Below are 14,755 nucleotides of genomic sequence, written 5' to 3'. Positions count from 1 at the left end.
TTCTGACTGCTTGTGAAGCTTGCATTTATTCAAGGCTGTGCAGATCAGATGATGCGTGCTGTGAGATTACAATTGGGAATTTGATTCTGTCAAAATCGCTACACTTTTAACTCATTTCTATTTTCATTGACCCGCCACACTGAATAGAAGTTTAACGATTGATTGATTCTGGTTTGAGTTTAATTTTCATATTGATACTGGAGTGCTCCAAGAATTATTGCAGGGCTGACTCACAGGGCCCACCTTGTTAAAAAAATAAATAAATGGGGAAACCAACAGAGCTTCTCTTGAAAGAAAGTGAGTTTAAACGGAACAAAAGTGTTGCACAAGTGGCTTCCCAAATGGTGCCAGTGGGTGAGTGGTTCAGGTGGAACGCAGCCTGAAGGCCAAAGCTGACCTTGGGCTTTGATCTTCAGTTTGCGCTGTTAGCTGGGTGTGCCTTGGGAAAACCAACATATTCTGACTTGATTATGATATGCCCTCCACCCCAAGTTAAAAAAATCTTGTCAACAGCACCTTAAAGAAAGAATTTGTATTTTTATAGAACTTTATCAACCTTGGGACATGAGAAAGCATCTTTACAATCAAGCAATTCATCTTCCTTTGGAGTGCAGTCACGATTGTTATGTAAGCAAACATGGCAGTCATTGTAAAGTCCTGCAAGCAGAAGTTAAGATAAATATCCTTCTATTTTGATGGCGTTGGTTAAGGGAGCAACCTGGGCTCTTTTACATGGAGTGATGGTCAAGTGGGCATTAGAATGGCCTGGGTCGCTCAGTCTCAGCTCCTTGGGCAATGAGGGCAGCACAATGGGCAGCTTCAGCCCCACTTGTTCCAATTGCATTCACTGCTTAGAAAAGAAAACAAACATCTTGCTTTTACGTTGTGCCATTCATGCCCCCGGGGATGTCCCAAAGCATGAGTTACTTTTGAAAAGTAAGCATTGCTGTTTTGTAGGCAAATACAGGAGCCAATCTGCATGCAGCCAGCTTCCCAAAAAAAAAGCAAGATAAAAAAAACAAATGAAGAAATAATGGGAAGCCAAGGGTCTTGGGTTTAGATTGAGGAACTTAAAGGAATCTGTGTAACTTCAATAATACTAGAGGTATTAATGGGACTAAATGACAACAGAGTTGCTGGACCTGACAACCAGCACCCAAGAGTTTAAAAAGAGGGAGCTGCAGACATAGTGTGGATGCATTGGTTTTCATCCTCCAGAATTCTTTAGATTCTCGGTCTGTTCCCAAGGACTGGTAGGTAGCAAATATAACCTTGCTATTTAAGAAAGGAAAGAAAGAAAGAAATCTGGGAACTATAGGCTGGTTAGCCTAACATTGATAGTTGCCATAGGGTTGTGAATGTGTGGAATTCTCTACCCAGAGAACTGTCAATTGAGTACATTCAAGACAGAGGTCGATTTGATTTTTTGGTTCGAAGGGAATTAAGGGAAATGGGGATAGTGCGGGAAGGTAGAGTTGAAGGAGAACATCAGCCATGATCTTGTTGAGTGGCGGAGAAGACCCAAGGGGCCAAATGACCAACTCCTGCTCCTATATCTTATAACTGGCCAGAAGGCTGGAGCTGAGGATTGGTGGGGTACTGGTATTATTGAAGCTGTTTAACCTGGGGCTGCAGTCACACTACAGTACAGGCATGAAATAACAGTCCTGAAAGACCTCATCCAAAGTCACTCTTTTTTTCCAGAAAGCAAGGGTGAGAAATGACCATTTGACCCCTGGAAGTGCATCCCTCCAGTACCCTGACTCCCATCACAGGGTTATTCCAAAACACTCTGTCATTTTACTTTAAAAATGTTCTTTTTCTGATCTGTTTTATATTCACTTTTCACTAATTTCAAATTGACATTGTCTGATCTCACTTTCTGCCTGGTCGGTCCCAGTTCATATGAAGCAGGGCTTGCTCTAAGCTGCCCTTTCGCAGCTTCTTCACCACCTGGTGAGGCAAAGCTTAAAGGGGTAACTTTATGAGCCTGCCCAAACTAGGCAATGGTCCCCACCAGCAGTCCAGAATCCTAAAATTACCCTTTGAAGTATCAAGGGTCATAGGTGAATACTTGTATCCTCCAGCAGGTGGAGCATTGTATGTATTCAACAACAAATTTTCAGACTGGATGCTTCCTCCAGTGGGACAGGTAGAGTTTAGAATATTGAATTATTAGAATCCATGTGTGGGTTTACATACCTGGAAAGGATTGGCGGGCTGGGTGTCTTTACTTTTGGAGAAAGAAGGCTGGGGGGGGATCACCTAGTGGACGTCTTTAAATTATGAAAGGTTTTGATAGAGTGGATGCAAAGAGAATGGTTCCTTTTGTGGGGAAGAACATAACTAGAGGCCATCAACATAAGATAGTTAGCAAGAAATCCACTAGGGAATTCAGGAGAAACTTCTTTACTAAAAGAGTGTTAAGAATGTGGAACTTGCTACCACAGGAAGTGGTTGAAGTGAATAGAAAAGATACATTTAAGGGAAAGAGACAAGCGCATGAGGGAGAAGGGAATAGAGAGTTATGGTGATAGATTTAGATGAGGAAAGATGGGAGGAGACTCGAGTGGAGCATAAACATCACCTGGACTGGTAGGAATGAATTGCCTGTTTTTGTGCTGTCTATCTTATGTAGAATGGCCAGAGACTTTGACAAAATTAGTAAACGCACAGTTTCACAATGAGCGTGGAGGATCCAGCGTAGGAGAATGCAAAATGCTTCAAATGGAAGAGATTGAGTTTAAATGGAGTTAATCTTGGTCTGGGAGTTTCTGGTGCCGACAGAAGGTTCCTGAAATGGTTAAATGTGTTGTTTTCCAGCAGTGACATTCTCCCCCTCCTCCCATCCTGAGAACCACAAAATTCACACACACACACAAACACACAAAAGTCTTTGAGAAAAGATCTAATAAGTTCTCTTGTAGTCTATTCAGAAGCAGGTGCATTAAAGCTTCCTCTGTGCCTCGATGGGTGAATGCAGCACTTGGTGCAGCGCTGCATTGGTCAGACCAGAGGATCAATGGTGTCCCCACCCTCCTCCACCACCATGATCCAGGTTTAGCGAGCAAAAAAATCACCCAGGACAATCGTAGACTACAAATCCCTGAGCTAAAGACAGATGAGGTGGGAAGTGGATAAATAACTGGGCAACGTTCCTGCTCCTGATCACCACCCAGTGGCTCCCTGAGAAGATGTGGGATTGTAGACTGGAGGCAAGGATGGGATCACCTGTGACGCCTCCACTGTCAGCGCGCCCACAGTCTGGGGTCACACATAACAAATGGTCAATTGAATTTGAAGACCAATACCTGTGGAACTGTAATTCAGGAAAGAACCAAGAGAAAATTGAGGCAAGGGAGAAAAATAAAATGATGCAGCGCAGTTTTGTGATACTCAGTTAACAGCAGATATCATCCCTTGTTCATGACATACGAAAATCAGAGTTCCTCTTCCTAATCTGGCAATGCTGTTTTATTCACTAATATTGATTCTCAAATCGATTCACTATCTCCACTTGGCGTCCCTGTCGGAGATGAAGTTCCCATGTTCTGTCCACGAGTTTAAAAAGTTCCATAGCCGCCTTCGCGTCTTCAACAGAGGAGTGCCCTCTGTAGCTGTCCTGTTAAAAGAAAAGCAAGAGTGAACCAGTCAGTGGAGACCAAAGAGTGGAAAATGTCAGATTGGTGCTGTCAGAGGTATCCTCGGCTGAGGTTGGGGTTCAGGCACGTTGTTTGGGCGGTAGAGAGGAAGTTCTACTCAGAACTTGACTCAATCCTTATCCTACTTGGCTGTGGTTGATGAGACAGTGCAGGGAGAGAGCTTTAGTCTGTATCTAATCTCTACTGTACCTGACCCGGAAGTAATTTATGCTGATGCTAGGTATCTGACATGAGATGTTCCTTTCTTGTATGCTAATCTGCCTGACCTTAATGAGTTGAAACAGTAGAAAACAGAGTGAAAAGCTGCCAGTTTCCCATTAAAGGATGATGTACTTCACTCCTTGGAACTCCCTCCCTAACAGCACTATGGGTGTGCCTACACCACAGGGACTGCAGCGGTCCAAGAAGGCATCTCACCGCCACCTTCTCATGGACAATAAATGTTGGCCAAGCCAGTGACGCACACATCCCGTGTAAGTATAAATAAAGCTTCTGGTAAAGGTTCCAACAGAAAGGTTAGCCTGCCTTTTTTTAAATGCCGACTGCCCCATTTTCACTATTTTCTATTCCTATTTCAAAATATCAGGCCTTTCTCTTAACCCTTCTGCAATCTACATACTAAAGAATCCACATTGTCCACTCAATCTTCAGAGAGAAATTCCTGCATAAATACACTCGGAGAGTGATTAGCCAATCCTAACCCACATACAACCTATTCAAGCAGCAGGCCATAATGTAATTCCATATAAACACACACATTTATATATGCATAAAAAGAGAAAGAACATGCGAGAAAGGACGAGACAGAGATGGAGAGAGAAAGAGAGCAAGAACGAGAGAGATGAGAAAGAGAGCAAGGGAAAACGAGAGGAGAGGAGAAAGGGAACCAAAGAGAGCATGAGAGAAAAAGGTGAGAAGGGAGAAAGAAGTTAAAAAGGAGAGAATGAGAGAGAGAGTCAGAATGAGAGAGGAGAAAGGGTAATAGACAGGAAACAGGAGTACCAAGCTGCTGGCAGAATGTAAGGTGTAGCATTTACTCTCTGGGACAAGGCTCAGAGCCTTCCCTGAGGAAAAGGAAAAAGACAAATTTACTCTCTTATTAATGAGGAACCCAGGGTAATGGCCAAGGCTCCCTCTTACAACTATCAAGATTAGAGTAAGTCCTAGGCCCAACCATCTTCAGCTGCTTCATCAATGACCTTCTTTCCATCATAAGGTCAGAAGTGGGGATGTTCGCTGGTGATTGAACAATGTTCAGCACCTTTCGTGACTCCTCAGATACTGAAGCAGTCCATGTCCAATGCAGCAAGACCTGGACAATATCCAGGCTTGGGCTGACAAGCGGCAAGTAACATTCACCACACAAGTGCCAGGCAATGACCATCTCCAACAATAGAGAATCTAACTATCGCCCCTTGACATTCAATAGCATTACCATCACTGAATCCCCCACCATCAACATCCTGGGAGATACCACTGATCAGAAACTGAACTGGACTAACCATATAAATATTGCGCCTACAAGGGCAGGTCAGAGTAACGACGAGTAACTCACCTTCTGGCTCAAAAGTCTGTCCACCATCTACAAGGCACAAGTCAGGAGTGTGATGGATACTCTCCGCTTGCCTGAATGAGTGCAGCTCCAACAACACTCAAGAAGTTTGACATCATCCAGGATAAAGCAGCCCGTTTGATTGGCACCCCATCCACACACATTCACTCCCTCCACTTCCGATGCACAGTAGCAGCAGTGTGTACCATCTACAAGATGCACTGCAGAAACTCACCAAGGCTCCATAGGCAGCACCTTCCAAACCCACAACTGCTACCATCTAGAAGGACAAGGACAGCAGACAGGTGGGAACACCACCATCTGGAAGTTCCCCTCCAAGCCACTCACCATCCTGACTTGGAAATATATTGCCGTTCCTTCACTGTCACTGGGTCAAAATCCTGGAATTCTTCCTAACAGCACTGTGGGTGTACCTACACCACATGGACTGCAGCGGTTCAAGAAGGCAGCTCACCACCACCTTCTCAAGGGCAATAAATGCTGACCTAGCCAGCGACCCCCACACCCCATAAATGAATAAAAAGAAAAGTAAATCAAAAGTTAGTGATTTGTTGGCATGAAGTGACACCAAGTTTGGGTAGGAGGAAGGGGGAGAGATTACAGAGCTTTACAATTCTAGGAATGAAAGAGCTAGAGTGAAGACAGTATAGAGTATTTGTAACAGACTTTAAAAAGTCTGGGGGAAAGTTGTGAGTGTATCTGAGTGTTTAGTAAACACAACCCATTTACCTGTATCCTTTTCCCCAGTAAATTCTGGCAGAGGATCTTTAACGAAGCACGTCTATCAGCCTTCAGTTTTGCCTTGGTGATCAGTAACCTGCACGATGATGTGTCCCGTACGGCATAATCTGAGATTTCAGTTTTCAGGACCCGGAAGTCCGATCTAGGATCATGGCCCACAATAATTTTCCCTTGTATAATCTTCAAAATCTGAATGGAATTGGTGAACAATTCATTAGAAGAATCTGCATTTATACAGCACAGGTCATCTCAAAACTCTTCACAATCAACAAAGTACATTTGAATTATAGTCACTGTTGTTATGTAGGCAGTTGTGATAGCCAACTTGCACACAGCAAGATCCCACAAATGTAAATGACTGAGTAATTCTTTAATGCTTGGGTTTGATCAGGGATGAATGTTGGCTAGGACATCAGGAGATTCCCAACTGTGATGAAGCGTCCTCAGCCTGAAATGTTAACATAGAAACCAGGAGCCAGAGTAGGCCATTCGACCCTTCAAACCTGCTCCGCCATTCAATACGATCATGGCTGATCCTCTATCTCAACGCCATATTCCTGCTTTCTCTCCATACCCCTTGATGCCCCTAATATCCAAAAATTTATCAATTTTTTGAATATACTCAGTGACCCAGCCTCCACAGCTTTCTGTAGTAGAGAATTCCACAGGTTGACCACCCTCTGAGTGAAGACATTTTTCCTCATCTCAGTCCTAAATGGCCTGCCCCGTATCCTGAGACTGTGGCCCCTGGTTCTAGACTCCCCAACCAGGGGAAACATCCTCCCTGCATCCAGTCTGTTTAGCCCTGTTAGAATTTATACGTTTCAATCAGATCCCCTCTCATTCTTGTAAACTCTAGAGAATACAGCCCAGTTGAACCAATCACTCCTCATACGACAGCCCTGCCCTCCCAGGTATCAGCCTAGTAAACCTTCACTGCACACCCCCTATGGCAAGTATATTGTTTTCTTAGGTAGGAAGACCAAAACTACACGCAATACTCCACGTGTGGTCTCACCAAGGCCCTATATAACTGCAGTAAGACATCCCTACTTCTGAACTCAAATCCTCTTGCAATGAGGACCAACATACCATTGCCTTCCTAATTGCTTGCTGCACCTGCCTATTTACTTTCATTGACTGGAGTTAATCCTGTTCCTCCACAGATACTGCCTTACTTGCTGAGTGGCTTATAATAACATAGGAACTGGAGGAGGCCATTAAGCCCCTCACGGCTGATTGGTAGCAACTCCATTTACACACCTTGGTTCTGTAACCCTTAATACTCTAGTTGAACAAAACTCAATCAATCTCAGTTTTGAAATTTTCAATTCACAACATCAACAGCTTTTTGTGGGGAGAGAGCTTGGCATTCGTCAAACGTTTGTGTGAAGAATTGTTCTCTTGAAATCACCCTAGAACAGCCCGGCTCTAATTTAAGGTTATGACCCACTTGTCCTGGAAGGAAATAGGTTTGCTTTATTCAAACTATCAACTCCTTTAATCAACTCAATCATCTAAAATAGATTTCCAGTTTTACCTGTTTTTATTATTATGTGTGATTTCTTGTTCCTCTTTATATCCACTTGAGCAGGCAAATTACTGGTGGGGGTGGGAGGGTGTGCACGGGAGGAGCTCAGTTTAACACCTCAACTAATGTCAACAAAAGTGGGCATCAAGCTGCTGGCTTGTCATAAAAATCCAACTGCCCATTCAGTCCAACTTGTCCATGCTGATATTTACCCTCCAACTGTTCTTCATCCACCCCATCAACAGATTCTTCTATTCCTTTCTCCCTCATGCATTTATCTAGCTTCCATTTAAATGTGTCAATACTATTCATCTCAACCACTCCCTGTGGGAGCAAGTCTCACATTCTCACCACTCTCTGGGTAAACAAGTTTCTCCTGAATTTCCAGTTGGATTTATTGGTGTCTTATGACCCCTAATTCAGGTCTCACCCACAAATGGAAACATTTTTCCTACTCTTACCCCCATCAAACCCTCCCATAATCTTAAAGACGTCAGTCAGGTCACTCTCCTCAGTCTTCTCTTTTCTAAAGAAAGGAATCCTAGCCTCTTTAGTTTGTTCTGATAGGCACAGTCTCTCAGTTCATTCTATTAAATCCTGTTTTTGCATCTTCTCTAGTGCCTCTAGAAATGTTTTTGTAATATGGAGGCCAGAACAAGTGTGGTCTAACCAACAAATGATCTTTCTGTATATCTCCAGCTGCATCAGCAGGTTTGCCATGTCTTATTCTTGTAATGCACACATTTTCGTCAAAAAGTTACATGAAATTGCTCCAACTTTGAGGTATCCTGTTAAGTTTGCAAACTGCCTGTGTAAATCAAGTATCATCACTATCACCTCATCAGTCTCCTAATATGACTCATCTTCTCATTCATCTCAAAAATGTGGAACTCCTCATCACCCTGCATCTCCTGTCTTCTTACAAGCCACCAACCTTCGAAACCAACACTAATTGTCGCCCAACTAATCCTTTCTGATTTCACTTCCTGCTCTATTTAACCGTGATGAGCCACACTCTGAACTAAAACCTCCATCTATTCCCAAATATTAAAAAAATTCCCATCAAACTGTAAGTCCCATTTTCCTCCCCACCTCTTGCTTTTCCACTAACTTCCTCTCCTGAAGGTGCCAAGTCATAAAAGCATGCAGCACAGAAGGGAGTCATCCCGCCCCTAGTGTCGGTGCCTCTTGGGTGTAGAGTTTAACTGGAGTTGGTCACTTGCCATTATCACATTCCATTGATCATGGGCAAGCTTAGTCATTAAGTCTCAGCAGGTACACAGAGTGTGGGAGAATGGGGTTGTCATGCCAAGCCCAAACCTGACCTCTGCACACAGAGACACCTGCTGTCCAGCAATGCACACCGCTTAGCAAACAGAAGTATAAATCCTCATGATATTTCCTTTTCTGAGGTCAGACTGTTCAAGCAGTCTTGGGGACATGTGCTATTCACTGAATTTAGTGACTGTACTTTGGGTAAAATTAATGAGGGGAAAATTGTGAGCAGCAGACACATGGGAACAGCACCACCTGCAAGTTCCCCTCCAGGACACAGACCATCCTGACTTGGAAATATATCGGCTGTTCCTTCACTGTCGCTGGGTGAAAATCCTGGAACTCCCTCCCTAACAGCACTGTGGGTGTACCTACACCACATGGACTGCAGCGGTTCAAGAAGGCAGCTCACCACCACCTTCTCAAAGGGCAATTAAGGGTGGGCAATAAATGTTGGCCTAGCCAGCGATGCCCACATCCCATAAAAGAAAAATAAACAAATTTTTAATAAGTTGTTATGCCCCATCAAGAAATTTAATTAAATGAAATAATTGTCGAAGAACATTGACGAGAAGGCTAGACCTTGAAGTGAAGAATTCACTCAAACAGACTGTTCACCTCCCCTCCTTTGAACTCGAGTCTTTGACCCTGCTCACATTGTTTGTCAGACAAATTATTAGGGCTCAGTTTATTGATACAATCCTGAACCCTTCACTAAGGTTTCCCCCCGCCCCGAACTTTCTCTTCTCCCCCCCGGAAAACATACTCAAAAAAAAAATCGCTGGGCTATTTGGGAAAGAGTGAGACTAACTGGATTGTTCTTCAAAAGAGCCGGTAAAGGCTCGATGGGCTGAATGTTCTCCTTCTGTGCTGTGCTATTCTATGATTCTATTTGAAGTCTCAAAGCTCAGGTGCCTCCCTCGCCTTCCTCTGCACTCTTTAAAGCTAGGATGCCCTCAATGTCGGATAATGACCACAAATGTCTCCACACAGCCACTGTCCACAAATTCAAAATTACCCTCCAGGTCCCAAATACCGTCTCCCGAAATTTCACCCGCATTTTTTTTGTTTATTTCATCTTTCACGTAAATCTGACTTTTTTTTTCAACAAGCATTCAACATTTGGGGTGTAATCTTGCTCAATATACTGGAGTTCAGAGGAAAGAGTCTCCACCCAAAAAGGGGAGTCATAACTTTCGGGTTCCAAGTGCCGCTCGCACGTTTGCAGCATTGTCAGTTTTATTTCAGCCTTGTTTGGTTTTGTTTCCTCAAAACCAACGCAAATGCATTTTGTTCCAGGAAAGAGAAAGAATTTACATACGTGTAGCACGGTTCGTGGTCTCAGGTCATTAAAGCGCCTTACAACAAATGACGTGTGGTCACTGTCGCAGGGAAAATGAAACTGAAACTTGATCCTGCTCCTCTTGCCTTATGTGGTTTTTTTAAAAAATTCTTATTTTTTAGTCGTTCGTAGGCAATGGGCATTAAATGCTGGCCCAGCCAGCGAAACCCACATCCCATAAATGAATTTTAAAAATGTGAGTGTCACTGGCAAGTCAGCATTTGTTGCCCATCCCTAACTGCCCAAGACGGTAACGGCATTTTTCTTACATTCCCATTACTTTTTATCCTTGTGCCAGTCTCATTCACTTGTGTTTATCCACATTAAGCAATGTCTGCCTCATCAGCCCAATCTTCTGGCCTATCCTGTTCCATCTGGGTTGGATCATCTCGTTACATCGGGAGGCTTCCTCCCCTCGGTTCTGTCCACATCAGAAAATTTTAAGACACGTTGGCTTCTTTTCCTATTTATAAGTCAACCTCCTTCATCTGCAAATCCGTAAGCTTTTAAAGCCCACCTGGCTATGATTCATTTCATTTTCTCTCCTACAATGTCAGAAAACTTTTCATAATTGAATCATCACTCGGTCTCTCAGTAAAGTGGGTCCTAGTTACTCTTTTGTTTAGAGTGATTTCCCCTTTAAGAAAAGGAGGTGTAAGCAGTAGGAAAAGGCTGTTCTACAGAATCACAACATCGTAACCGGTACATGGTTTAAAGAGGTGAAAGAGTGAAGCTTACCTCTTCCCGGGCGATATGATAAGGCACAGCTGTATCCATATCTAATGGACGAACCCCACTCACACGGGTCCTGAAATCAGTTATCTTCCCATCTGGTTTAATAAATTCGTCATAGATCACTGTCCCACTGTAATCCACAATGCTGCATCTTGCTAGGCCGCTCTCAGAGCCTCTGGGGCCAAGTCCCACCATCTCACAATCAATGGCAACGTACTTTGAAGGATCTACCATCTTTTAGTCCGTGTGGGGCAAGCTTCCTCTGTAAACTGTGGCCAACTCAAACCAAAACAGCAACTTTTCCTTCCTCTTTTATACACTTCCTCATCCAGCTAGTTGAGTTCAATGGCGCCACCTTTGTACTGAGTACTTGCCTGCAGCCAAAAAAACAAACAAAAACACAATTTCAACACGGCTTTAATCCTTACGTCACCATTACCTGCTCTGTCAGGGCAATTGCATTGAGTCAGCGACCAGAGCCGAAGCACATCCACACCTTAATAGTGCCCATGGTTACACTGTTGCTTTGTTTGCTTATTGTTGTGGTGGTTTTCATGCGCACAGAATTCTACCACAAAAATGCTTTCTTGTTTTTTTTTGATGCCCAACAGTAGAGGCCAAGGGTGGAATCTTCCTCCAGAAAGCTGACATCCAAACTAAGCTCACAAACAACTCACCTCAGCCGTCTAGTTTCTACTCATTGTGCCACTGAATCTAACCAGCAAATTCCCTCCCCCGAGCTCATTAGCTTTGCCCCCTCTGAAAACCGTTCAGTGACAAATTCAAACACAGGCACACACGCTGAAGATCATAGAGTGAGTGCCAGAAACGCTGGAAAGAAGATATGCTTGGGTGTAATTTTCTTCAGTACACTGAGATTCTGACAAAGGGCCCCATTGCCCTAAGAGGAAACCCTATCTCTCTTGTATCAAGTACCAGCCAACCTGGCTCTGTATTTGCAGCATTTTCTACCTTTATTTCAGTCTGTGTTTCCTTCCCTAAAAAAAAACAATTTCAAACCCTGTTCTCGTTACATATACAGCCTGTTTGCTTTTTCCGATTATGCATGTGCGACATCTTACTCCCTTGACATCTCATTAGTTAAATGCACCACATGGTACCGCTACTGGGTCTCACAGCCCAGAAGTCAGGTTGCGTTCTATTACCAGATCACTGAATAACACCACATCATGTCAAAATCCCCCTTGCGTGCAATTTTACCGGCTGACTCACACACACACACAGTGTTGCAACCCTTGCAGTAAAAATAGCAAAGAATTTCAGTCACTGGGATGGGTCCAAAGTTTGACGCTTGGTCTGTGCTGGGCTCAGGTGATGAGTCCAGGACTAGGGAGGATAACCTTAACGTTAGAACGAAACCATTCTGAAGTGATGTCAGGACACTCTTCGTCACACAAAGGGTGGTGGAAATCTGGAACTCTCTCCTCCATAAAGCTGTTGCGGCTGGGGTGGGTGGTGGGGGGGTCAATGAAAATTTCAAAACTGAGATGGTTAAATTTTTGTTAGGCAAGTGTTGTAGGGATTACAGAATGAAGGCAGCAGATGCAGTTATGATACTGATCAACCATGATCTAATTGACTGGTGGAATAGGTTTGAAGGGTTGAATAGCCTCCTCCTGTCCCTATGTTCCTTACTTCCCACGTTCCTATGAGGTAGCTCATCTCAGCTGGGTCAATGGTGAGGAACATCATAATTGGGTGTACTGTCACCAGTCCAGTCTATTGTTGGGGGAGGGGATAGGCAAGGCTAATTGGCCATCCCCCCTCCATCTCTCTGTTGAATCTGTTCAAAACTCCATCTTCCTTAAATGAGCTTTGCCACAACCCACCCAAGTGGGTCTTGCTCTCAATCCATTCCACTCTTACCTATTATACATAGGCATCACACAGACTCAAGTGGTTCCCAGTAGCAACCACCTGATCCTTAGATTAGAATTTTGAACAGAATTATGTGACATTGCGTTTGACCTCCTTGCCTGTCACAGTTGGGTCAAAATTATACATAACTGGTTTATCGACATGCTCCAATCTTTCTACCCTTTACTTTACAGTAGCTCCTTCACATAAGAACTAGGAGCAGGAGTAGGCAATTCAGCCCCTCGAGCCTGCCCCACCATTCAATACGATCATGGCTGATCTCATTTCCGCCTCAACTCTAATTTCCCGCCCTCTCCCCATAACCTTTCAACCCATTACTAATTAAAAATCTGTATCTCCTCCTTATATTTATTCAGCGTCTCGCCATCCACTGCACTCTGAGGTAGTGAATTCCACAGATTCACGACCCTTTGAGAAAAGTAATTCCTCCTCATCTCTGGTTTAAATCTACCACCCCTTAGCCTAAAACTATGGCCTCTCGTTCTAGAATGCCCCACAAGGGGAAATATCTGCTCCACGTCTACTTCGTCTATCCCCTTTTGCATCTTATATACCTCAATTAGATCTCCTCTCATCCTTCTAAACTCTAGCGAGTATAGGCCTAAACTGCTCAATCTCTCCTCATAAGACAAGCCCCACATCTCTGGAATCAATCTAGTGAACCTCCTCTGAACCACCTCCAATGCAACTACATCCTTCCTCAAATAAGGGGACCAAAACTGTGCACAGTACTCCAGGTGCGGTCTCACCAATGCCTTGTACAATTGCAATAACACTTCCCTATTTTTATATTCTATTCCTTTAGCAATAAATGCCAAAATTCCATTTGCCTTCCTTATTACCTGCTGTACCTGTATACTAGCTTTCAGCGATTCATGCACGAGGACACCCAGATCCCTCTGCACTGAAGCATTCTGAAGTTTCTCTCCATTTAAATAATAAGTTGCCTTTTTATTCTTCCGACCAAAATGGATAACCTCACACTTATCCACATTAAATTCCATCTGCCAAATTTTGGCCCATTCACCTAACCTGTCCATATCCATTTGTACATTTCTTATTTCTTCATTGCAACTTACTTTCCCACCTATTTTGGTGTCATCTTCAAATTTAGCTATAGTACTTTCTATCCCTGAATCCAAGTTATTAATATAGATTGTAAATAGTTGGGGCCCAAGCACCGAACCCTGTGGCACCCCATTAGTTACAGCTTGCCATCCAGAAAAAGACCCATTTAAGCCGACTCTCTGCTTTCTGTTGGTTAGCCAATCCTCTCTATCCAAGCTAATATATTACGCCTAACTCCATGTGATCTTGTGTATTAATCTTTTGCGCGGCACCTTATCAAAGGCCTTCTGGAAGTCCAGATATACGACATCTACAGGATCCCCATTATCCACTCTGCTTGTCACATCTTCAAAGAACTCTAGCAAATTAGTAAAACACGATTTACTCTTCATAAAGCCTTGCTGACTCTGATGGATTGCATTTTGACTTTCCAAATGCCCCATTACTACTTCCTTAATACTACTTCACGAACTATTGAGTAAGATGGACAAGAAGCTCAGAAATAAAACTTGCCTCTTTAGAATGAGATGGTTCACCAAGGCCCTGTCTACTCTCTCAGGTGGATGTAAATGATTCTGTGCTGCTATTTGATAGAGCAGCAGGGGTGTTATCCCAGTGTCCGGGCCAATACTTAATCTTTTATTGGTGCTGATTGAAGAATATCTGATCATTATTACATTGCACATATTCGTAGGAATTTACTATACACAAATTGGCTGCTGCAGTTCCAACAATGGAATTACAACAATGTTGTAATGCATTACAACAATGACTACACTTCAAAAGTATTTCATTGGTTATCCTGATTCATGAAAGAGGCTATAGGAATGCAAGTATTTATTTTTCCTTCTATGGTATGGGACATTAGCCTACATTAAGCTACCCTGATCACATTGTCCACTCTTGCCACAACCCACCCCTTTGGATGG

The 14,755-nt window shown here is 43.4% G+C and overlaps 1 protein-coding gene across 1 annotated transcript; it reads right to left on the bottom strand.

Annotated features, from left to right (window-relative positions):
- Positions 1-517: 517 nt before the first annotated feature.
- On the bottom strand, positions 518-11,093 carry LOC144668251 (interferon-stimulated gene 20 kDa protein-like). The gene is made up of 3 exons (XM_078530044.1): positions 10,863-11,093; positions 5,965-6,165; positions 518-3,622 (listed from the first exon to the last, which is right to left on the bottom strand). Exons 1-3 carry the CDS (start codon positions 11,091-11,093, stop codon positions 3,482-3,484), a joined length of 573 nt encoding a protein of 190 aa, XP_078386170.1. The 3' UTR covers positions 518-3,481.
- Between the last annotated feature and the right edge of the window lie 3,662 nt (positions 11,094-14,755).

This window comes from Cetorhinus maximus, chromosome 26, assembly GCF_964194155.1.
Source record: "Cetorhinus maximus chromosome 26, sCetMax3.hap1.1, whole genome shotgun sequence".
NCBI classification, from domain to species: domain Eukaryota; kingdom Metazoa; phylum Chordata; class Chondrichthyes; order Lamniformes; family Cetorhinidae; genus Cetorhinus; species Cetorhinus maximus.
The sequence above is the reverse complement of the archived record's forward strand: the minus strand, read 5'-3'. Positions and strand labels throughout refer to the sequence as shown.